This window comes from Pleurodeles waltl, chromosome 9 (assembly GCF_031143425.1).
Source record: "Pleurodeles waltl isolate 20211129_DDA chromosome 9, aPleWal1.hap1.20221129, whole genome shotgun sequence".
In the NCBI taxonomy this organism is placed as follows: Eukaryota; Metazoa; Chordata; class Amphibia; order Caudata; family Salamandridae; genus Pleurodeles; species Pleurodeles waltl.
This window is the reverse complement of record NC_090448.1, coordinates 982,483,851-982,508,364: the sequence shown is the minus strand read 5'-3', so window position 1 is coordinate 982,508,364 and position 24,514 is coordinate 982,483,851. Positions and strand designations below refer to the sequence as shown.

The following is a 24,514-nucleotide window of genomic DNA, read 5'->3' as shown; positions in this document are numbered from 1 at the left end:
GCCAGTTCTTGCACCTAGCTGTTTAAGTAATATAAGGGACTTGTATTAATAAAACAGTAAACCTTCCACTGCATTGACCCCAGTTAAACCTCGTCTTCCACTCCGGAGCACAGTCTCGCCAAAGAATCTCCTGCGACTCCAGTTATTTGAACATGTGGCACTTGCTCTCAAGTGAAACCCCGATGTCCATAGAGCCATCTTCGCTTATATGGTGTGGAATGTTCTCTTGACCTGATGTGCTGCCCACACCTCTGCAGAGTGGACTTGTGATAGTTTGGAAACAGGAAAATCTTCAGGCTCTTCTGTATTGGTTTGCTTCTGAGAGGCCAATTTCAAAACATCTTTGCAACAATCATATTCCTAGTGGTACTCTTCTGTGGACTCCTTGTGGCCAGTCTGTAGAACCTGCTTAGTGATTTGCAAGGGAGCTTCAAAGGGATGAATCTATTCATTCAAGAAACTCTGAATTTAATCTAGTAGTGATCACCTGCCTGCCAGTGGTAGGACTGGTGGAGTAGAAACCCTAATTTACAGCATGGTCATGCACTGGATTATGAGGATCATGGCAGGGTAAAGTATTTATTGGTGGCCCAAAGCAAGATATGTGACCCATTGCGAGGGAGCTGTGGGACTGCAGACTATCTCTGCTTATGTACTCCCAGCAACTTTCTCCTCAACCTCTTTGATCGACACAAAAGCTTCAAATGCTTCCCGCTAACCAGCATTGTTCTTTCTTGAAACAACCGTATAAGCTTCATCAGTTGTGCTAGAGGAAAGGAAGAGCTTTTAAGCAAGCTATTGATACTTTAGCACCCATTGTATGTGTGTTTATTTTATTATGTTTTAAATCTACTGCATTTGTAAGAACTATGGGCCTGACGCATGAAGCCATGTTATGTCTCACCTGTCAAATTTGAACCTTTGTGACTCCAAAAAAAGCTTTATTATATGCATAAATCACAAATTGAGATGTTAGAAAAATCCCAATTTGGATTTTAGACAAAATACAGAAAAGATATTCGGAGGAGTTTGTAAAGGGCGTCCCTTCCATATACCGATTTCTTAACTTATGTATTAATATTTTACAACTGACATTTGGTCGGAAAACATTAATATTTTACCTTCAAATTGGTGGAACCAATCCTAAACAGGAAGGACACCATAAGGGAACCTTCTCTGGGTCAAGTCCATCGTTTTTTGCACACCATGCCATTCCATTTTGGACTTGGCCATGTGCAGTGATTGTTTTTTTTTTTTTTTTTTACTGAATCCACTGTCCGTAGTGCAGTGTGACCTTATGTTTATTTAGAACTCTCATCCGAATAATAAAGGCTTTGCATTAGTAAACCATAAATACAAGTTCAAACAACATGGACACAAATATTACCTCAACTGTAGACAGTTTATTTTGCTGTAAACTGTCAGCCAAAGGGTTTGTGCTTCAGGATATTGGGCCTGCTGGTCCCAAGGACAAAATAAACATGAAAATGCGTTGTCCTTGACCCCAAACAGTATGGCCTGGGCGTTGGACCATAGGAATCCCACACCCCTGCTGGATTCGGGCTAGCCTGGCTGATGATGGGTGATACCTCAAAACTGGTACCAGGATGCCTGGCAGTTCGGGCTGGACTGTTCCCAAGTGGAGCCGAGTCATGACTGATTTGCCAATGGCTCGGTCCAAACTGGGGTGGCATGGTGAGTAAAAGAACAATGGATTTGACCCAGATCTCTTGACTGTGGGTGAGTGTTTGAAAAGTTTCAGCACTTCGTCCATCATCTTGTGTTTGCTATGTTCGCACTAAGCAGCCTATATTTGGAAGTCAGAATGCAGAGAAATCCAATTGGAAATAACACATGCTCTCCTATCCTAGGTTCCTGCAGGTCTCCTAATAAAAACTCTACCCCACTTGCGTGGCTGGGCCAAGCACCAGTGACACAAACCACCCTAAAAGGTGATCTGGAGACATCACATTTCACCCAGGGAAATCATTTTTTTGTTTTTTTACAATGTAAGTAGCTGCAGAATTTGGGCCCCATCTCAACCGCCACCCAGAGAAACTTACCAAACCTATACATTTCTGAAAACTAAGACACTCATGGGAGGCCAGGTTGGTCTGGCTTGTATGGATCCCTATACCTTTTCTTACCCATAATGCCCCCAGCCCTCAAACCTTAGCAAAAAACATGCATTTTACTTATTGTTCTGTGAGAGAAAGTTCCAGAAGCTGCAGGGATCCACAAAATTCCTACCACCTAGTGTTCCCACACTTGTTCCTATAAAAATGCTTCTTCTGGAGTGGGAGCATGGCTTGAGGCCAGGGTAGGCAGCTCACCCCTTTAGTAAATATTCCCTGGTGTCTATCAGGCTGTCCACCCCTCCAATGAGGCAGATTGCAGGCAAACCACGCCCCCTAGGGGGTGGAGGCTTTGGGATGGGGGGGAGCTTGAAAACCCATTTCACCTTCCCTTTTCCAGTAATGACATCAGCATGTGATTACACACAAAAAAAACTCTTCCCAAGCAGCCCGAAATGGAATGACCCAAAAAAAAAAAAATCCTCTGGTGTCCATGTCAGAGGGACTCTCCCTCCCCTTGGCAATTTGACCTGACCTCCACGTCAGTAGTGTCTGGCTTGGAGCTGTCGTGACGTGGCAACCTCTTCAGTAGTGTACTGGAGGTTAAATAATACCATCCATTTCAGTTCTGGCTCAGAGCCTGCAACCTCCTTGAGCTTTGCCCCGATGAGTTGTTGCAGCAAAATGTCCAATCTCCATTCATGTACACTGTGCTTTGCCCTTATCTCAGGTCTCCTGACTCTTATCAGCAGCTTTGTCCTGGAACTCCCAAAAACATGGGTTTGGTGTCCAGGAAAGAGATGCTCTGTGTACTCATGTTGTAACCACTTCCTGGAAAGAACCTCGCCTTTATAGAGAAACATTGTACTTTTACTCAGAAGGTCTCGTGTGAGTAGTTTTACAGGAATCCCATGGCAGTCAGGGATTCCTGGGTGCAAGCACCTGTAGTGCCCCTTATGAGGAGCAAGTCAGCTCTTTTCTTCCAAGCAGCCTCTCATGGATATTTTAGTAGACAAATCTAGGTTTCTGACCCCGAATCTGGCAAGGGAGTGTTGGGACTGAGCACAAAGAGGTTCTTGATGGCCACTGATGTGGAGATCTCAGATTGCTAGTAGTGACATTGTGGCTGGAAATTTCTATCTCATCTTTATAATATAAGTGCAGGTGATAGTTTAGTAATCCAACAGTGAGCTCCGAGACATGTTTTGCATATTCTGCTCAGATTGGTCAAGGTAATAAAGTGCTAGCAGGAAGTTGGGGTGGATCAAGCGGTCTCTTGCCAAGAGAGACCCAAAAAGAGGAAAGCCCTTCCAGAGAACAATGAGCAAGAAAAGAACCGGAGGGAAACTCCCTATCATCAAAGGACCGTCTGTCACTTCCCCTTCATTCTTAACAGTTTGACACACCACAAAAGATCCCTGGATTGATTTGGGAGAGTTCTGCTTGTACAGTTGCTGCTTGGTATTTCCCCGGAACTTCATCTTAGGCACCACTTGGATGTAACAATTACAAAATGCTTTCCTCTGTGGTTTGGGCCCTATGTATAATATAGACTCCACACACTTTCCCTGCACATGCAAACTCACTACATCCATTTCTCACATAGATGGATGAAGGACCTGGTTGTGGGAGACTGGCATGGGCTGGTTGGTGACTTTTCCAGTTAAGGAGAGGGAAAAAGGCCTTTATTGTCACTATAAGTGGTATCACTGCCATCACTGCCAGTCATCTCTTGCCCAGCATTCTGGCACTGCACAGGTATGATTGTCGTGTGAGTTGAGGTGGAGGTGAAAAATTCCAGAGCTTGCTATCATAAATTTGATGTAGGGGTCACCACTCTCCAGAGCCATGCAAGTGACCTTTCTCTGAACCAACACCTTTTACTTAAGAGTTTCTTGAAACCTGCCCAGACAGCAGTTCCCTTGTCTGCAGCAGCTGTCACTTCTACCTCACCCTTTACAATAAGCCCTATTGAACCAACTTCCATTCACACCTTCTGCACCATCCTTTAACAGCTATCGTTTTCCATTAAGCACAACCAAAGCGCTCACACCATCATCCTGAATGTTGGCACCATTACTCCATGTCTATTGCTAGCTCTCAGACTCTTTCCTTTGCTGGCTGTGTTTCTATTGCAAACCATCCCTCAACCTGCGTTCATACTCCATCTCTTGAAGACCTTTTGTGTTCTTAGGTCTTCAGCAGTTACTGAATATGCTTGAGTACTTTCATCTGATCTCACTTAGCTTAACCCCTTCGGTGTCAGGCCTTTTCCCCCTCAGGTGCCAGGCAATTTTTTGGCTATTTAGGGCAATTTGCGCTTAGGTCCTCATAACTTTTTGTCCACATTAGCTACCCATGCCAAATTTGCATCCTTTTGTTCCAACAGCCTAGGGATTCTAGAGGTACCTAGAGTTTGTGGGTTCCCCAGAAGGAGACCAAGAAATTAGCAAAAATACAGTGATTTTTCTTTTCTTTTTTTAAATGGGGGAAAAAAGGGCTGCAGAAGAAGGCTTGTGTTTTTTTCCCCTGAAAATGGCACCAACAAAGGGTTTGCAGTGCTAAAATCACCATTTTCCCAGCTTTGAGGAACAGGCAGACTTGAATCAGAAAACCAAATTTTTCATCACAATTTTTACATTTTACTGGGAAGTACCCCATTTTTACTATTTTTGTGCTTTTAGCCTCCTTCCAGTTAGTGACAGAAGTGGATGTAAAACCAATGCTGTATCCGGGAAAGCTAAACATTCCTGAAAAGTACACAAAATTCAGAACTTAGCAAGGGGTCATTTGTGTAGCTCCTACAAGGTTTTCCTACAGAACATAACAGCTGAAAGAAAATAAATATTGAAATTGAGACAAAAACAGGCATTTCTCTCACGCTTTACTATGTACCTTTTTGCTGCCATGTCAGATTTTCAAAAGCAATATACCTGTACTTAAGCTGGACTCTTCTGGTTGTGGGGATATATAGGGTTTGTAGGTTCCTGAAGAACCCTAGGTACCCAGAGCCAATAAAGGAGGTGCACCTTGCAATGGGTTTTCACTGTATACCGGTATACAGCAATTTATTTGGTAAAATATAGAGAGTCAAAAATAGGTATCAAGGAAACCTTTGTATTTCCAAAATGGGCACTAGATAAGGTGTTGAGAAGCAGTGGTTATTTGCACATCTCTGAATGTCTGGGTCCCACATACTAGCATGTGTATTACAGGTCAAACAGACATCATTTTTACACTCTGTCTTACATTTGGAAGGAAAAAATGTAGAGAAAGACAAGGGGCAACAACACTTGTTTTTCTATTCTGTGTTCCCCCAAGCCCCCCGATAGAAAATGGTACCTCACTTGTGTGGGTAGGTCTAATGTCCGTGACAGGAAACCGAAAATAGACACAGCACATTTTTACATTGAAATCTGACGTGTTTTTTTTGGAAAGTGCCTAGCTGTGGATTTGGCCTCTAGCTCAGCCGGAACCTAGGAAAACCTACCAAACCTGTGCGTTTTTTAACACAAGACACCTAGGGGAATTCAAAATGGGGTGACTTGTGGGGCTCTCAACAGGTTCTGTTACCCAGAATCCTTTGCAAACCTCAAAATTTGCACCAAAAAAACACTTTTCTGCACATTTCGGTAATGGAAAGTTCTGGAATCTAAAAGGAGCCACAAATTTCCTTCCAGCCAGCGTTCCCCCAAAGTCTCCCCATAAAATTGGTACCTCACTTGTGTGGGTAAGCCTAGTGCCCGGAACAGGAAATGCCCTAAAACACAACGTGGACACATCAAAATGATCTATTACAAAACTACCTGTTTTTGCTTGGGGGTGGTGGGAGAACAGTGTTGAGGGAAGGGGGAGGGGTTCACCTCCGTTTGTGGTCCTAGGTGCAGCTGTCATCTAGGGAAACCTACCAAACCCAGACATTTTTGAAAACTATACACCTGGAGGAGTCCAGGGAGGTGTGGTTTGCGTGGATCCCCCAACATTTTCTTACCCAGACTCCTCTGCAAACCTCAAATATAGCTACAAAACAAATCACATTTTCCACGCTTTTCTTTGTAGGATGTCTGTGCCGGTACAAATTTCCTACCACCCAATGTTCCCCCTCAGTCTGCCGATATAAATGATACCTCACTTGTGTGGGTGGCCGAGGTATTTCCAACAGAAAAAGGCCAAAACCCTGTAGTGCTTGAGGGGATAGCACAGCAAGTTGATAAGCAAACATTTTTCTTTTATACATCTTTAGGCTGACTCAGCTTTGGGGGCCCGCACAAGTGAGGTATCATTTTATATGGGAGACTGAGTTCAATGCTGGGTGGTAGGAAATTTGCGCCGGAGCAGTGATCCTACATAGAAAAGTGAGGAAAATATACTTTTTTAAGCGAATTTTGAGGTTTGCAGAGGGGTCTGGGTAAGAAAATGTTGGGGGATCCACGCAAGCCACACCTCCCTGGACTCCTCAAGGTGTCTAGTTTAAAAAAATGTTTGGGTTTGGTAGGTTTCCCTAGATGAAGGTCGCGCCCGGGACCAAAAACCTAGGTTCCCCCAGACCCCCCCAAACACAGGTAGTTTTGTAATGGATCATTTTGATGTGTCCACATACTTCTGTGATGTTCAAAACACTAAAATTGTGAAAAGAAATGTACTTAGGTTATGTTAAAAAGACCCCTCACCCACCAACCAAGTTGGTGGCATGCTTCCTCATCGGGGTCCCACCCAAGACACCAAGCATGTCATGGGTGTGCTGCGACGCCTGTTTACAGCGAAGCATGTTTTGACATTTTTACCACACATACTGGTTGGATCTCGCACAATGGTGAGTGATGATTCAGGAGATCAAATTTTATTAACAAGAAATTTCACAAAAATGAAATGCACTTATTACTTGATAGGCCAAAAATCGAACCAATGATTCACAGCTCGTGAGCTGTAAAGCCGCGTCAACGCACCAACCGCTTTACAGTCTATTCACACACCTTTCATACATGACATGCACAAGACCATTCACGCCGCTAGCCGCGAGCCCAGCACATTAGAACACTTGCATCAATAGACAGCGCCATTCAAGGGCTCATCACTTTCATACGCCCACATGCCTGATACAGCAATCAACCCAGCTGACAGTAGTGTGTGGACTAGCGTTTGACTAGCGTTTGGCACCACCAGCCAAGCGCTGCTCCATGCACATCACCAGCCAAGCTCCACTCCACGCGCACTACCAGCCAAGCGCCACTCCACGCGCACTACCAGCCAAGCGCCACTCCACGCGCACCGCCAGCCAAGCGCCACTCCACACACACCGCCAGCCAAGCACCACTCCATGCACACCGCCATCATTTTTTTTTGTTTTTAAACAACAAAGAAACCACTAACTAATTATAAATAAGTACAAAACTACAAACACAAAAGCTCTAACTGAATACATGACAGTAATGCCAACTGTGAAACTGAACATATGAAAATATAAAACGGCAGTTTATGGTCACTGTAGTTCCCAGTAATTCTTCTGTGTGTGGTAACTCCTGAAACAGCCAGCCACACACAGCCCAGGCTTTGAAGGACAGTCCGGGCAGTACATCCGGTTTTCACTCCGGATACCTCTTTGGACACAGACTCTACATTTCTTCGTGGGCTAGTCTTTTTTGGGAGTGGGAGGAATGTGATCAGGAAAGTGACGATCTTTCAATCTAGCCACATCCTCCACCACTGCTACTCTAGGAACTCTTGCCTGTTCCACCACAATAAGGCTCTCTATCACTGACTCCTGAAATTTTACAAATTGCATCCTTGACTCAGGAGAACAATCCTTAAACACAATAAAAGCATTGAAAGTTGCCAAATGAAACAAATGTATGGCCAACTTTTTATACCACATGTAAGACTTACAGAGAGCAGTGTAAGGTTCCGACCTCTGATCTACTCTATCAACACCACCCATGTGCTTATTGTAGTCCAAAATGCAAGCAGGTTTGCGCACTTCCGCAACCTGACCCCAAGCAGTCACAGGTGAAGTACTCTTATCATGGATGGTAGTTAGCATGTACACATCCATCCTGTGTGCAAATTTCAGAGCTAGCAGCTCATTATTACGCAAGGCACTGTGCTGTCCCCTTTCAAGTTTCTTATTTTTTTTATTTTTTTCAGACAAGCTCCCTTGACTAGCCTTTCCGGTTAGAACGGATTGTGCCACAAGCAACCGTGTCTGCTCTGAACAATTCCTTGAACAACTGCACTGCAGTGTATAAGTTATCTACGTACAAATGGTGACCTTTGTTAAATAGTTGTTTACCAAGTTCCCACACAATTTTCTCACTAACTCCAAAAGTGGGCAGACAGCCAGGGGGGTCAATACTGGAATCCCTACCAGTGTAGACCCGGAAATTAAACACATATCCTGTACTACTTTCAGACAGCATATACATCTTAATTCCATACCATGTTCTCTTGCTAGGAATGTACTGCTTAAAAACCAAACGCCTCTTGGACAGGACCAAAGACACGTCCACACTTATTTCTTTGCCTGGAACATACACCTCTGAAAACCTGTTCTACAAAATGATTAAGTACAGGCCTAATCTTAAATAGACAGTCACAATCAGGGTGATCTAGTGGCAAGGCTAAAGCATTGTCAACAAAATACAGCATCCGAAGAAGAAGTAAATACCGATTACGAGTCATGGTTGCAGGAAATATGGCTGTTGCCATCAAGGGAGTAGTAGACCAATAAGAAGCCAGTTACTGCTTCCTTATCAACCCTGTTGCACCTGGCCCTTTTTACAGGGTCATCCCCAATCTTTTCTAGGAGTCTGGGCTCTTTACCACTGCTAATCAGTGCTCTCTTTGTAACTTGTATTGTTGATTGGTTTATTCCTTTTTGGCATATTTGATTTGACTACTAAGTCCCTACTTAGGGGCACTAGGGGTGCCTAGGGCCTGTAAATCAAATGCTACAAATGGGCCTGCAGCACTGGTTGTCCCACCCATATTAGTAACCCTGTAAACATGGCTCAGACCTGCCACTGCAGTGTCTGTGTGTGCAGTTTTAAATTGCCAATTCCACCTGGTATTTGTACCCAATTGCCAGGCCCAAACCTTCCCTTTTTGTACATGTAAAGCACCCCTAAGGTAGGCCCTAGGTAGCCCCATGGGCAGGGTATAGTGTATATAAAAGGCAGGACATGTACTGGTGTGTTTACATGGCCTAGCAGTGAAATACTGCCAAATTCAGGTTTCACTGTTTCAAGGCCTATCTCCCTCATAGGTTAACACAGGGGCCGCCCTTAAATAACTTAAATAACTTTGAAACACAGATTTCCTTTGAGGGCAGATAGAAATATGGAGTTTGGGGTCTCTGAACTCACAATTTAAAAATATATCTTTTAGTGAAGTTGTTTTTTAGATTGTGAGTTTGAAAATGCCACTTTTAGAAAGTAGGGATTTTCTTGTTTAAACCATTCTGTGACTCTGCCTGTTTATGGATTCCCCGTCTGGGTCAGTTTGATAGTTCGGCTGTTCACACCTCTCCTCTAGACAGTGACACAAAGGGAGCTGGGGTGTAGCCTGCATATCTTGATGAGCCACCTGAGCTAGAGTGGAGGGTGGAGTGGTCGCTTGCACCTGAAAGAACAATGTCTGCCCTCATTCAATGCAGTCTCCAACCCCTTGGTGTGCGTCTGGGGCCTGGCCTGGACTAGGAAGGATCTTACAAACACTTGAGACTTTGCTTTGAAGTTTGCCAACTCCAAAGGCAGAAGGGGGTATAAGAAGACAACCCAAAACCCCAGACTTTTAGAATCTTTCTGGAATCAAGAGGAGCCTCTGCCAAGGGGAAGAGCTGAAGTGCTGGAGGAGGAGTACTGTCCCTTTGCTGTGTTGCTTTGCTGGACTGGCCTGCAGTTGCTGCTTCTGCCTGAAAAGGGTGCAAAGGTTGAACTTTGCTGTGTGTCCTGCTTGAGAGAGTTTTCCAAGGGTTTGGAGTAGAGTTTGCTTCCTGTTGGAAGTCTCAGGGACACCAGACACTTCAGTTTCCTCGACCTGCAGCATTGGGAACTGTGTGTTTTCTGCTGTTCAAGAGGAGATACCACTGTGCCGCCACCAACGAAGCCACTGACCTGGCCTGCACCGTGACCTGCCGATGCTGCATGGAGCCACACTGTCCCGCTTCGCACTGCGACACTGTTCTCACTGACGCTGTCATCAGACCACTTCACGAGCCACTGCTCACACCGTGACCTGTGGGCCCTGCACTCCAGCATTGCCTGCTCAGACTGCAGCCTAGGCAACCCCGACGACAACGCTCCTGCTGACACTAGCGCCGCTGCTTGCACCGTGGCATATGGACCCTGCTTGTGAGGAGCACAAAGCACCATCCTGTCCCGCACCGCAGCCCCGGTCTCCCGACGCAAGCACCATCAACTCAAGTGTCGTCACCAGGCATCCCTGCCTGCACTGTGGCCTGTGGACACCGCTCATGAAGGTCACGAAGCACGTCCCAAGCCGCACCGCCCGCTTAGGCCTATGGACGACAGTGCTTCAGCACTGATGATGCCTGCACCGTGACCTGGTGACACCGCACGTCGCACCGCCCCGCTTCACACCGCAGCCCTGGTCTTACCGACGACGCTGGATGATGTCACCGAGCCACTGCCTGCACCGTGACCTGTGGATACTGCACGTCGCATCGTCGCGCTTCGCACCGCAGCCTCAACTGCGGAACCGACAACGCGACATCCGCGACGCCGCTCTCCAGAGCTCACCGCGTGGATCACAACGCCCTGCAATTCCAAAGGCACTGTTTTGCTGGTCTTCCCGACACGGTAGCTGGCACGCAACGCTGCCGCTGACCTGAACTGTTGGTTTTGTTGATCACGACGCCGTGATAGCCCCAGTTGGAGCTATCGACTTCAAGGAACTGAATTTTTGAATAAATCTTGAAAAATTCATATCTTTCCACTGTATGTTGTATTTTTATCGTTTTGGTCTTGTTTTACACAGATAAATATTGGCTATTTTTCTAAAACTGGTGTGGGGTCCTTCTGTAGTGTTTTCACTTATTACTGTATATTATGTGCAAATGCTTTACACATTGTTTCTGAGATAAGCCTGACTTCTCGTGCCAGGCTACCAAGGGGGTGAGCAGGGTGTATCGGAGCGGGTATCTCCCTTATCCTGGCTAGAGTGAGTGTCCCTACTTGGACAGTGTGCAAGCCGACTGCCAACTAGAGACCCCATGTCTAACAAACCCTATCAAAAAAGTCAAACCCAAGAACGTTATTATCTGTTCCAGATTTGTGGCTATCCACTGGGAAGCTCTAGTCTGAGGCCTAAGTCTGGCAGCGTTGTCCCTCATAGTGCTCTGCATACAAATTAGTCCGCTCAACAATCTCTTCCAAAAATACATCGTCCATAAACAACTGAAAGAAATTGACAGGCAAAAAGTTTTCCATATTCACTCTACACCAAGGGAGACCAGTAAAGGCAGGCAACTGTGGCTGCTGCATGTTTGGGGCAACCTAGAGTTCATCTCTTCCAGTGGGAAACATTTCAGCCCCAGGCTGCTGCACTACTGGCACATCAGTGTCCTCCTCTAAAACAGGCCCTTCATCTGCACTGAGAGTGGCTTTCTTATCAGAAGATTCCTCTCTGACAGAAGACTCACTGCCAGAATCTCTCACTTCCTCCTCTGCCTTAGATGCAGAGTCAGTTCCATAATCATGGTCAGAAGATGACTCAAAAAGCATGCCAACAACCTGCTGAGGGGTCACTCTTCGGCTAGCCATGATCCTTTCTAAGAAGTGTAACTTCACAAATGCACCAAAAACAACCATCACTGTCTAAAATAAGTAATAAACAAAGTGTGGATTTATCACAAAGAGTTGTATACTCAAAAACTATACCACTCACTTGCCTGAAAAAGCTAGATTCGCTAGCAACAACTCTGCACAGACACAGCAATCACCAATGATATCCCGAAACAAGGATACTGTATTGTCCCCAGGGCAGCGACCCTTGCCTAAGGGTTCGCTGGCCTAAAACATTATAACGATAATCCCTGGTTCCTAGTGGGTTTCGACACCCCAGGGGGCTGATCGGCTGAAAGAACAGCCGATCTAGCCCGTGTGGGGCCGAAACATGGATACTGTTTTGTCCCCAGGGCAGCGACCTTTGCCTAATGGGTCGCTGCCCTACAACATTATTAGTAAAAATAATCCCTGGTTCCTAGTGGGTTTCGACCCCCCTCGGGGCAGATCGGCTTAAAAAACAGCTGATCTAGCCTCCGGGGGGCGAAACACAGACACATTATTGCCCCAAGGGAGCGACCCTTGCCCAAGTGGTCGCTCCACAAAATACACAACGAAAACACCCCTAGTGCCTAGAGGTGGATTCCTGCTCCATGATCACGGGCCTCACCTGAGATCGTGGAGCAGGAATCTATTGAAAAAAGGGACGGGGGAAAGGAAAAACTTTCTTTTTCTCATGTGTCTGTTTTCCACCCCCAACCTCCCCCTAGGAGAAGGACTCTCCTCTTTTGCGTCCTCTCTCTTAACACGCTGGAAGCAAATGGCTTTCAGCCCGTCCCTGGCACCATTTGATGACGTGAGTGTGCTTACGTCATCAGATTTTCGGGGTGGAAGGGGAAGCCATTGCTTGGGGCACATGTAGAGTCTTCAACCTCTACATGAGTATTGGGCACAACACATGTGTCTAAGCACTGGGGTTGGTACTTGAAGGCTGAATCTGTGAAGAAGGCCTTCAGCCTATTTCAAGGTTTGTTTTGTGTAAACCACCCAATAATGGGGACAACTGCTCCCAAGCACAAGACCTGCTCCAGGGCACAAAACCCGTACCTTGTCAGATGACTCGACCTTAGTACTAGTTCTGCACTTTGGCTTGGCTCCTGTGTAGGAGCCTGCACACGAGGCCTTCCCCTGTGGGCAAGTGGGTTTGCACTTGGTTTTGAGGATTGCCTATGGGCTTGAAGTCAACCCTGTCCTTGATGCAGGTGCTGTGGGCCTGTATTTTAGGCCTAATCCCTGCTCAATATTATGAGGCGAGAACCCGGACACAGGGCATTATCCCTGGCAGTGATAAAGGTAACACAAGATGATCAGGGCCAATACGTGATCCTGCACGGCTCCCTCAAAAGCACTTTATACAATATGAGCGTATATGTCCCACTGGCCACACAACAGTCTGGCAATCCTTAGGGAGCTGATAATTGCCTTTCCACACTGGCTGACCATCGTTTGGAGGCTGGGGGTGGACTTCAAGGATGTCATGAGACAACTGGATTAACACAGACCCCGGGAAAGACCCCAGAGGCAGGGGAAGGGCCTAGTAGTGTGGTCAACTGGGGTGGGACTCAGCAGTTCCTGGCGTGTGTGGAACCCTGGGAAATGGGAATGCACACATGTTTCGGCAGCGCCTGGAACGCTATCTCACATAGACTGTTTCTCCGGCCTCTGACCTGCTGCAGACCACGGGGTCACTTATACTCCTCTTCAGGTTATCGGACCATGACCCGGTCCTTACCTACTGGCCATGCCTCCCCCGTTCCAGGGATCGCCCAGTGTGGCAACTTAATGCTTGGTTCCTAGTTCACGAACAGTTTATGGAATATCTGACCACTGAATTAAAAGTCTTTTTATACTTAAATAAGGGCACAGTAGACTCAGCAGGGGTGTTGTGGGGGCATGCAAGGCCTACATGAGAGGTATCGCCCGCTCCTATGTCAGGGGGATGGAACGTGAAAAATAGAGACAAATTGCAGTTTTAGAGGACTACCCGGGGAATACTACTGCAAGCTCCGGCCGGGCTTCCTTCCACCCATCCCAGATTTATGCAAGGAGGCAACCACCAGTGGCCACTTCTACGCCAAGACAGATGTGGCAACAATAGTCGTCCTGCCCAAGACAGGTCGTTCCTATAATGAATGTGCATCTTACTGACCCATATCCCTCATCAATATAGAGGTCAAATACTATGCAAAGCTTCTAGCTAATCAGCTTCTGTGAATCATCCCCCACCTGGTGCACCCAGACCAATTTGGCTTTATGGCTTTATCCCACGCCTTAGCAGTAGACACTGCATCTGGAAGGGTGCACCTGGCCCTGGACCGCATCAAGGCCCTCGGTGGACTAGCAGAACTTTTATTGATAGACTTTGAGAAGGTGTTTTATACTGGTCACTGGTCGTTTCTAGAAGAGACTTTCACAATGGGATGGTTTGGGCTTAAATTGCGTGCATGTGTTAAGGTCCTATATGCTGGCCTGCTGGCCAAAATTAGTATTAATGGGGTACTGTCTTGCCAATTTTCAACTGGATGGGACACCAGACATGGCTGTCCCCTCTGCTCCCTCTTGTTCACCCTGGCCCGGCCATGGAGCCCCGGGCGGTTTGGATTCGGTGCGATCCCCATGTCAGGGGTCTCTACTGATGTCTAGTGATAGAGGACTGGATAGCCCTCCACACTGATGACTTGTTACCATTTTTGTACAGATCACAGGAAACAGGACCGCAGATCATTTACATTGTGGATGCCTTCATGGCAGCCTCCAATCTGAAGGTAAACAGTGATAAGGAACTACTTGTGCGTCTGAGAGGGGGCCGAGAAAATGAAACCCCAGATCCTGATACGGCACATTTGCTTTCCATACCTTTAAATGCATATTTCGTAGGAACTAGGCCTCACCTGAAGCCTAAACCTTGGTCCTCTGATGCGTAAGAGTTGGGAGAATTTGGCGCGATGGGACAAACTCCCCCTTAACCTTCTGGGTAAGATAGACCTTTTTAAAATGATGATCCTCACAAGGCTTCTTTATGTTCTTCAGAATCACCTCCCACATCCCAGAGACCTCGTTTAATACTTTGACGGCCAAGGGAGCAGATTTAAATGGACCAGTAAACACGGGAGAATAGCGTTTGGAAGGGCATCTGTTCAGTCTGATGGAGGCCTTGTCATGGCAGAAGTCCGCCTGTATTACTGGGCGGCCCAACTAGTACCCTCAAATGAGTGGAGACATGGGGGGGATGAGAGAATGTAGTGAATTCCCTCTAGGGTGGTTGGGTCATGGATTGAGGCACACCCAGAATCACATTTGTGGGCATACTGGAGGGTGTGGAGGGTTGTAAGGGAGACAGGATGTTGGTGGAACTGTTAACTCTTGTAGCCAAAAGAGACATCTCTAGGCAATGTAACTCTCCTGATAAAGGGAATGGACTGGTGTGGCAAAATGGAAGAGACAATATATACTGCCAGGGACAGCCCACATAAATTTAAGACCATTTGTAGGAAATGGTGGACATATTTTGGCCTGGAGAATGATTGATCGGACCCGAACACTGGCATATAGGATGGAGTGACTGGGATCAGGGATGGGGAAATAATTAGCACTGTATACGTACTGTTTGTTGAAAGAAGAGCAACTGTTTTTGTTGTTTTGTTTTTATATTGGAAATAAATGCCAATAAAAATGTTTCTATTAAACAAGTATTCATCTCATCTTCATGGCACTAGGGGTTGCAGGGTGTTGAGTATTAAAAGTCTAAGCCTGCCATCTATGCTCTCCGTTAAAAGCACCTTTCTCTTGTTCCAGGTTTGAACACCGGAGCCTTCTACTCATTGTCCACATTGCTGAATCGCATGGTTATCGCCCATTACCCGGTATGTGATGAATTGCAAGTGCACTATACTGCTATACTTATATTGCCTAATTTACTCTCAGGGATGTGCCCTTGTTTGCTTGTGATCCTCATGCACAAGTCCACAGGGAAGATTAGGGGACATCAACCTTGGCTTTTGAGTCCAACCTTCAGTTTCAGGAGCATGGGGGTGTTGTGGGTTTGGGGGTTGTGGTGTTGCATCTCATAACCTTATACCAATGGCTGAAGGAAGACTAAAAGGGGAACAAGGGCACAAGTATCCATATGCAACATCTGATAGGGCTGCTTGCCAAGGGATCAGAAGTGTAACAGATGAGTAAGGTTTGTGTTGCTTTTGCTACTCTTGGGACTGCAGGTGTGTAAACAGTTCGTGGTAGATGGCCAAGTCACCAACAGATTTGTTGTGTAGGGTAGTGGAGTGCCTTTGGATCCGTCTCTAACCTGAAGTTTCTCCGTGGATTAGCTGTGCAGAATGTAACAAAAAAGGACCCTTAGTGGATCCCATACAGGGCATTTTTAATGTACCTCAGTCCTTCACTACTAACAGCATTGTGTCGAAAGCAACCCTACAACCAGAGTCGAATGTCTTGCGGATCGATATGTGTAGGTGGCTAACTACCCTGACCATAGTTACTTCACACGCAATATATAGCTACTTAACTGTCATCACCACCGCTCTACTGGACTACACAGCATAGGGCTCTGAAGAGCAGCCAATCTGGCGTATTAGACCAGTTGCTCAAAAACAGCTAACTATTCTGTCTTATCCCTTCCCTCTCACCCCTCTAGCTTACAACCCAGACTTTCCTCCAGGCACGATTCACCCTGGTTTCTTTTTGGTGGGATCGCGGGCGATCGCCCAAACTGAGAGATTACTATGACAATGGGGACCTAGGAACCAGTGAGATCCTAGTGAAGAAGTTCACCTAGACTAGATGGGACATATACGAGATTGGGCTAGTATTACACTGGGCTGGACAGCCCCCTGCTTGTCTGACTGTGCAAAGGGAGAGGAGGCACTCGGAGAATCCTTGTACCTTTCAAATGTTGGGCGTAAAGGCATATTGTGGCTATATTGATACATATTCAATCTCACCCAACCAAAGAAACTTGCATATGTGAAGCAGTGGGAAAGGGAATTGACCACAGATATCACAGATGAAACTTGAGGAGCGATATGGCAGAGAGCCTCTAATATCTGGATCTGTCTCCCCTACAAAAGAACTCTTACAAAATCCTCATGCTGTGGTATTTGACACCTGTGTGCTTGCACGAAATGTTAGGGAGCTTAGAGTTATGTTGGAAGGGCTTCGGCGAGTGTGGTACATTCTTACACACTTGGTGGGTGTGCTTGAGTGTGCAAACACTTTGGGATGAGGTTGTACTTACGATACACTCCATTACTAGCATCACGCTGCCCTGCAACCGACGCGTGGTCCTATTGGGCACTCTAGGAGCAGTTAGGCTCTTTCCCACGACAACCTCACAGAGACAACTTATTTCCCACCTACTCTTAGCAGCACGGCTGTGCATAGCAAAAATGTGGAAGCAGCCTCGACTACTTTCACTAAACATGTGGTGGGGAAAGGTGTGGACCCTTTAAGCCATGGAAAAGCTTACTGCAATCATCGGGGACGGGGTGGCTAAATTTGATACAACGTGGCATCCCTTTACTACATATGAGACAACAACATCAAACAGGGGGATTACACCTAACAAGGCCTGAAACACTGAGGGTCTCAAACATACGAGTGATTTCCCCTTCACTTACAGAAAGTGACCCACCCTGACCCAAACAATTACAAAGCCTCTCTGCCATAAGTTTAATCATTGCTTCATTGATGTTTCCTCTTGATATACATTTTGTGCATTTTATGTGATGTTTAAATCAGGCGGGTTGGGTGCACAGCAGCTGTCATGGGTCCAGTAACAATGTTGGACATTGCTTTATCAACCCTCTTGTACAAACCTGGGATATGGATGTGAGCCAAATTCTTCCAGATACTTGTCTTCACTGAAATTTATGATTACTCTGAAATGTGTGGTATGTTTTTTATACAGATGCTATATAATGTGGTGTCACTCTCAAACTTCTGGTCTCAGCACAAAAATGCAGCATCATAAATGGTGTTTCTGTTCCCTGCATCATCATTCCTTTGGGCTCACTCAAATATAAAAAATACTTGCTCACCCTTGCTGCCATCCTCCGCTCCTGCCTTTTTGGCTCGCGTAAAAAATACCATCTGATCTGCCACGGTGCTCCACTAAATCTCTAGGTTTCTCTGTGCCTGAAAAGCCACGCATTGTGTTGCTGAATTCTTCCAGGTAATTGTCAACCGAACCCTTCTACTTTTCATCCCGTTACCTTTGGAAATTTTACTTAGCTCCCAAATTCATTAGGTCAGTGGTTCTAACTCTGTGGCCAAGGGTCCTCTGGAGGTCCATTACACCTACTCAGGGGGTCCACGTCTACTTACACTTTAATAATCTGTTGATATTATTTAATTGTGCATGTAAATAAAGAACTACAATGTAAAATTTTAAAAATGAAAACATTAAGTAGCTGTGAAAGGATTTATTTACAGTTGGAGGCTAAAAGTTAAGTTGTTTTCCTCAGACTGATTTGTGGGAGCAGTGGTAGAAAAGCACCAACCTTCCCATTAAAATTAAATTTTATATTTTTTCTTATATTTGTGAATTAAATATTTCATCATTTGAGTAGCTGTGTTTTTATGGATGCTTGTTTCTATATTTAAGTGTATTGTTTTGAGATTCAAATCCTCCAAATTGGAGGGGGGAGGGTCTCCAAATTCCAATGACGCGTTGTTGTGTGTCAGGATTCAGTAATGATTAATTGGAGGCACACTGAAGTCGAAAGGTGGTTAGTTTGTAGGTCTCACCTCAGACAGCATATGTGCTGTCTCCTGTGTGACCTTTTGTTGTCTATTAGTGCGCTTGGAGGCCGCCCATTGCTTACTGTTGGTGGGCTTCACTGTCACACTTATTTGCTTGGTTCTTATTCATCAGCTTCCGTGGGCTTTCCTTCCTCTTCTTGTGTTTGTCCCGCCGGGTGGAACAGGAATGTTCCATGCACGATGTACAGTTGAGTCCCCTGCCCAATTTCCCCATCACCTTGATACTGTTTTTTTTTTTTCTTTTAGCCTGCCATACAATAATCTTGTGTGCACACATCGACTTAAGCCCCGTCCTTTGACATTGATTAATTCTGGACCTAGACCTGAACCGGGAGGGGAGCACCAACCAATTGCACCCTCATAATAACGGGTGACTACAGTCCCTGTCATAGGTTTCATGCATGGAGTACACCAATAGTAGCGTACTATGGTTGGTGACTTTTAGCGGCAGACTTGTACCTGTGTAACATGAATGCGTGTTTTACAGGCCCATTTGTCTAAAGTGCTGTAGTGTGTGATGCACCCAAAATCAATATCCCAAGCTTGTACTTGTGCTAGACGTGATCGTGTGCAATGCATGCGTGATACAGGCCTGTGAGTTCCATTTGGAAAACCCACAGCCTAGACCAGAGTACAAGATGGAAAACAGGTTGCTTTCTCTAGGCGGCATATGTATAATGTTGGCATCTCCTAATTGGGAGAGGGGAGCATCAGATGCAATGGTGAGGAGAGACTTTCATTAGACATGCCTGGGGACTTTCTCAAACATTCGATTGTACTCAGATTACTGCTACCATTAGGTAGATTAAATGGTACCAGGAGAGGCCTACAGTATCTGTTAGGGAAAGTAGCCCAGATTCTTGACTCTCTCTCAGATCTTTGAGAAGGGGCATGAATAGGTGGGTGCAGCCTCCTCTCACCTCTTTGTACTTTGGTGGGCACTCCACCTGTGGACTGTCCTGCTGGGCAGAGCATTCTTGCTAACAGAGGCCAGGCCTAGAAAGGTGGCCTGGCAAGGACACACAAAAGGGGACTTGATCCAAGTCGGTTCCTAGGAAACAGACCAGTAATACACTCCCTCTGTGAGAAAAATAGGTAAAACGATGGAAGCTCAAGGCCAAGTTGTTGTGGTTTCTTTTATCAGGGAGGGGGTACTTTGCAGAGAACTTTGGGACTGCTATGCAGTCAATGGTTGATGTTGCACTGGCAGCTAACTACCTTTTGGAGTGCAGCAGTGAGGTACGATCTGCAGCTCACTGCCCAGAAGATGGCGCTCTACAGAAGCCTCCGTTCCTGCCGCGGCCCATCAAGCATCATGCTACCTGATCTCAGAGAAGACTGCTGCATGCAGCCTGGAGGCTTCTTTCTGCTGCTGAAACCCTGCTGCCACAGTGGGGAGCATTGGGTTGGGTTGGGGGGGGGGGCTGTGTGTGAACGCTGACCTGTTTCTACAGACTTGGTGAATGACTGGACGGGCCTCAGGCTGACGGGCTAAGTGTTAATACAAACCTGCATAACCACGAGCTACACCCATAGACCTACCTCAAACTCTGAACCAGGGAAGGGGGGGAGACTTACTGGAGACACGTAGAAACCAAGTTGGCTGAAACTCCTAGAGCACCGAGACTCGCACCCATCAATGAGGTGTTTGTGCATTAAGTGTGAGGTGGAATTCTGTGTTGTCTGTGTAATAATGTACTTGTCTTTTCTAAAAGGAGAGGCACTGGGCTGGACATTGATCTTGTGCTTGCTCTGCTGGGGATGGTATTGATTATTGAAACTGTGAAATTCCCAAACTCTTCAGCATTACATGTGTTTTTCAGCTGTCTCTCTCCTGTACTTTGTCACCCCTCCATGTTCCTCCTTTATACCCCTCACGCACACACTCGGTTGTCAGCTTGCTTCAACAGACCCTCCTGTCTGTCTTCTGGTGTCCTTGTTTTTCAAATCCCTGCCTGCCAACCAGCCCTCTGTCGTCCATGTGCATGTCCCAGCACTTCCCACCCACCCTCTGTTGTCATTCTCTGTGTTCGTACACTAGCCCTTCTCCCTGACCCTCTGTTCTCTGCCCACTTGCTGTTGTCTGTGTTCCCCCACCCCTCCCACTTGTCCTTTCCTTCCAGCTGCACGATTCTCTCCTGCTCTCACTCAGTCTGTATTTCTTCGTCCCCTAATCTACTTTCTCGTTTTTTGTTTTTTTTTCCCAACAATCTGGGTGTGGGTTGGTGGATGAGGCAGCATGGAGTGAGGAAAAGCCAGAGAAAAGAACGCAGGTCGGGGGAGATGACAGGCGAGAGGGTATGTGGAGCACATGGCTAAAAAATATTTATTAAAGAAGCTCTATGATGGAGCCAGTGCTAACGTGCTTTGGAAGAAAAAAAAGCACATCAGAACAGGCTGCGTCATAGCACCTTTAAAAAAAAATACTTTTAGCCATGCTGCACAGCTGCTGCTGTGCTGTACACCATTACTACAAATTAATGCCAAAACCAATAGCGCTTTGAAGTGAAACCTATTGGCTTTGCCTATGCTTGTTTGCTCAGTTGCCTTTGGTGGGCCTCCAAGAACCTTCAGACTGTTGCCAAATAACCTCCCGTTACTAGATGACTTGATTTCATCAGAGACATCAACCGATAGCCCTGTGCTTTCATTCAACAATCCAATGACTGTTGAGTTTTGTACTCCTTACTCACCTTAGCTGAACCAATTGAGCTAAATTTCCAGATTGCAGCTGCTTGAAAAAGGGAAGACTTTACTGGAATAAGGTGCCCGGGATAATGTGGAATCATCTAGTAACCTTACAACTAACTAAACCCATGCTTTACCAGCAGTTTCTGCCTTGGGTTTGATGATTGCAGGAGGGACATGGTGGTGTTAATTGTATTGCACCCTGGACACAGATGAGCACAGCGGGGACTCTGGTAATTCGCCAAAGTCAAGCATGTTGGTGCAGGATATGCTGCCTCATTCCAAGCTGTGACAAGGTTACACTATGGTTGCCAAACTCTGACACTGTACTGAGATCATTGCCAAGTGCTTACAAGATCGCTGACCGAAGCTTATGTAATCTAGGCAATCAATGAGAGGGCCCTTCTAAATCTCTTTATCTTTGTTACACTGTTGTGACAATGAGAGCAGAGATGCATACCGTTGCTGAGTAAACCGAACCACTCAAAATCAGGGTGTACTCAAGTCCAGTCTTTAATGTTTGAGCAGAACACATCTTGCAGAACTGCAAACTGGTGGCTACAAGTTCCTCTGTGAAACGTGAGGACACGATTTTGCCACCTTAGACTTAAACATCCTGTTTGTTTTAGAATCCTGAGTTAAGTAACACACTAATTTAAATCTCAGTCCTCTGGTACCAATCATCATCAAAACAGTGGTGAAAAACAGAACTTCTGGTAGGAGTGAGATCCTGGTAGTAATACAAAATGCCAGGATCCCTGTCTGCATGCTGGTTTCACTTGTAATCAATCAAATTCAAACACACCTAATGAAGTGAAGTTTTGTTTACATCATTATCCTCTGATTCATCAATCTCCTGTCCCTGATGCAACATTTGCAGGTTCACAGAAGAATGTAGTTGCAAAACTAATTACCCTGTTGTCTAATGAAAGTGTGCTTGGAGATTGCCACAGTCTATCATTCGAAGGAACCGCTCCCCATCTCATGCCTTGATGGTATTCCTAAGGGGTCCTAAACATAACATAAGTGAATGATCCCACAGATATTAGGAGAGTCATTATTAACTTAGATTCTGCTAACTCTTGGTGGTCAGGTCATCATAGGGCTGGTTTCAAAAGAGTGGGCACTAGTAGTAAGTTGAGCAAAAGGCTGATTGATGACCTCAAAGACATACGGACACACAAGACATATAAAGTTGATAATCACATTAGAAATTACATTTAGCAATGTGGCGGGTCCGTTAGAGAGCTCTAATAATAATAATATTAGATATTCTTGACCTTCTGGCACACATAGCCAAATGGTTTACAGCTGAGTTGGCAAGAATAAAAAACAAAATAAGTTAGGATTTTTTTGTCAGAACTCCAAGCCTTAAGTCAAGAGTGTCTGAAAACACAAGACACCTATTTCCAATGCTAAAAAATATTAATCTAGGATATCAATTGTCTCGCCTCTGCCAGAAGTCAGACGTATATAAACTTAGTGAGAGACTGATAACTGTCATAGACTTTTAGCCTGGAAGACTACTCAGTACTCATTAGCAGCAAAGGTGCATGTGCAATTCTTTGCTAGCAATTGTATTGAAACAAATCTTAGTTGATTCATGTGCCAGTCAGTCATTCACTGTCAGAAGGAGAGCTACCAGTGGAGATTAAACTGACAGACAACTAGCACCTACTTATAAAAAGTTTTTTTTTTTAAACTCACAATCTTACTTATTAACCCCAGGAAATACCAAAAAATCTTGCATTTGCTCTTTCCCTTCTCAACCAGTAGAGTACAAAGATTACTTTTAAAGTTTTAACTATTGTGTACAGAGCCTACTATCAAACTGATCTCAACTTCCTCTCTGATCGTTTTTGCTCCTTACTGGCCACTGATACCATTGAGCTCTGCCTGTAATAATCTTCTAGCTATCCCGAAGTTCAGGTTGCAAACTAAAGGAGGCAGATCTATATCTGTACTCAGGGCAAAGACGTGGAACAATCATCCGCTCACTTAAAAACAAGCTGTCAACCTTGCTACTTTCAGAAAACTTCTGAAAACATGGCTTTTCAGTCAATTGTAAGTGTTTATTTTCTGGCGGGACATATTTATTTCTTTTGTTTCAGTGTTGTTAGTGCCAAGATGTCACTCGAGGTGGTTGGTGCGCTTTATAAATGCCAAATTCATCCATTTGTTCAGTCAGTGAGCTGTAAAAATCCCTATCAGAAGTTTCTGGTGTAAGGATTTATATTTGAGTACTTTCAGGCTGGTTTCCCACAGGAAGGTGGATAGAGTTGTTGCTGACGGCCACAGTAAATTATCTTGAACTGCTAGTGGACAATCACATTGTCGGGGCTTTGAGCTTATGTAGATGTATTAGTCGGCTTCGACATTGTCACTTCTGAGATCCTCCTACAAAGATTCCGACAGGTCAGTGCCACTGACACACCCTAACCTGTATTTAATATTTTCTGTGGCAATGCTGCCATTCACAGCCGTAGTGTCTTGCAGGTTTTATGATGGAACCCTTTTGGCGCTGAATGGTCTCCATAAAAGTGTGATGTAGTTGTTAGACTGAAATGCAATAAAAGCTTGGTGTAGAATGTTGAGTTAGCAGTTATATGCAGAAGAATAAAAACATGTAATATTCAACTCTGTATGTGGCCTAGTAATTGGCGGGTACCTCAGCTAGGGAGTACGCTACAACTGGCGACGAGATAAGAAATAAGTAGCCCGAAGAACAAGTGTACTCTCACTGAGAGTTTACTGTGGTCCTAGCAAACTGCTTGTGAGTGCCATGTGTTGCTGTCGAAGTACAGATTTGAGGCTTCATGCATGTGGAGTCCAAGCACAGCTCAAGCCGCTGTGAAGCAGTTGAAGACAACAAAAGCTTTAAAACGAATCTACACGTTGTTGGCTAAGAATCTGCTGGTCAGATCATACATAAAGGTACCGTGCTTCCACACAAGATAAAATTGTACATTATACAGAACGTTAACACTGAAGGCGGATACAACCAGGTTTACAAAGCACAGCCAAAGATAATCCTAATTTGCCAAATAATGCTGCGAACAGAAGCGCTGCAAGGCGGAGAGCAACCAGGTGTCAGGAAGTGCAAACTGACTTTTAGAAAAGATTAAATAAATGACTTACTGAACGCACTAAAGAGAGTCCTCATACCGCAGCATTCAG

At 45.4% G+C, this 24,514-nt stretch overlaps 1 protein-coding gene across 5 annotated transcripts in view; it reads left to right on the top strand.

Annotated features, from left to right (window-relative positions):
* FLVCR2 (FLVCR choline and putative heme transporter 2) overlaps positions 1–24,514 on the top strand; it is a 347,527-nt gene that overhangs the window by 137,821 nt on the left and 185,192 nt on the right. For all 5 annotated transcript variants that reach the window (XM_069208452.1, XM_069208453.1, XM_069208454.1 and 2 more), the window contains exon 4: positions 15,668–15,735. In XM_069208452.1, coding sequence (XP_069064553.1) covers positions 15,668–15,735 — 68 coding nt within the window. The remainder of the gene's footprint in view (positions 1–15,667; positions 15,736–24,514) is intronic.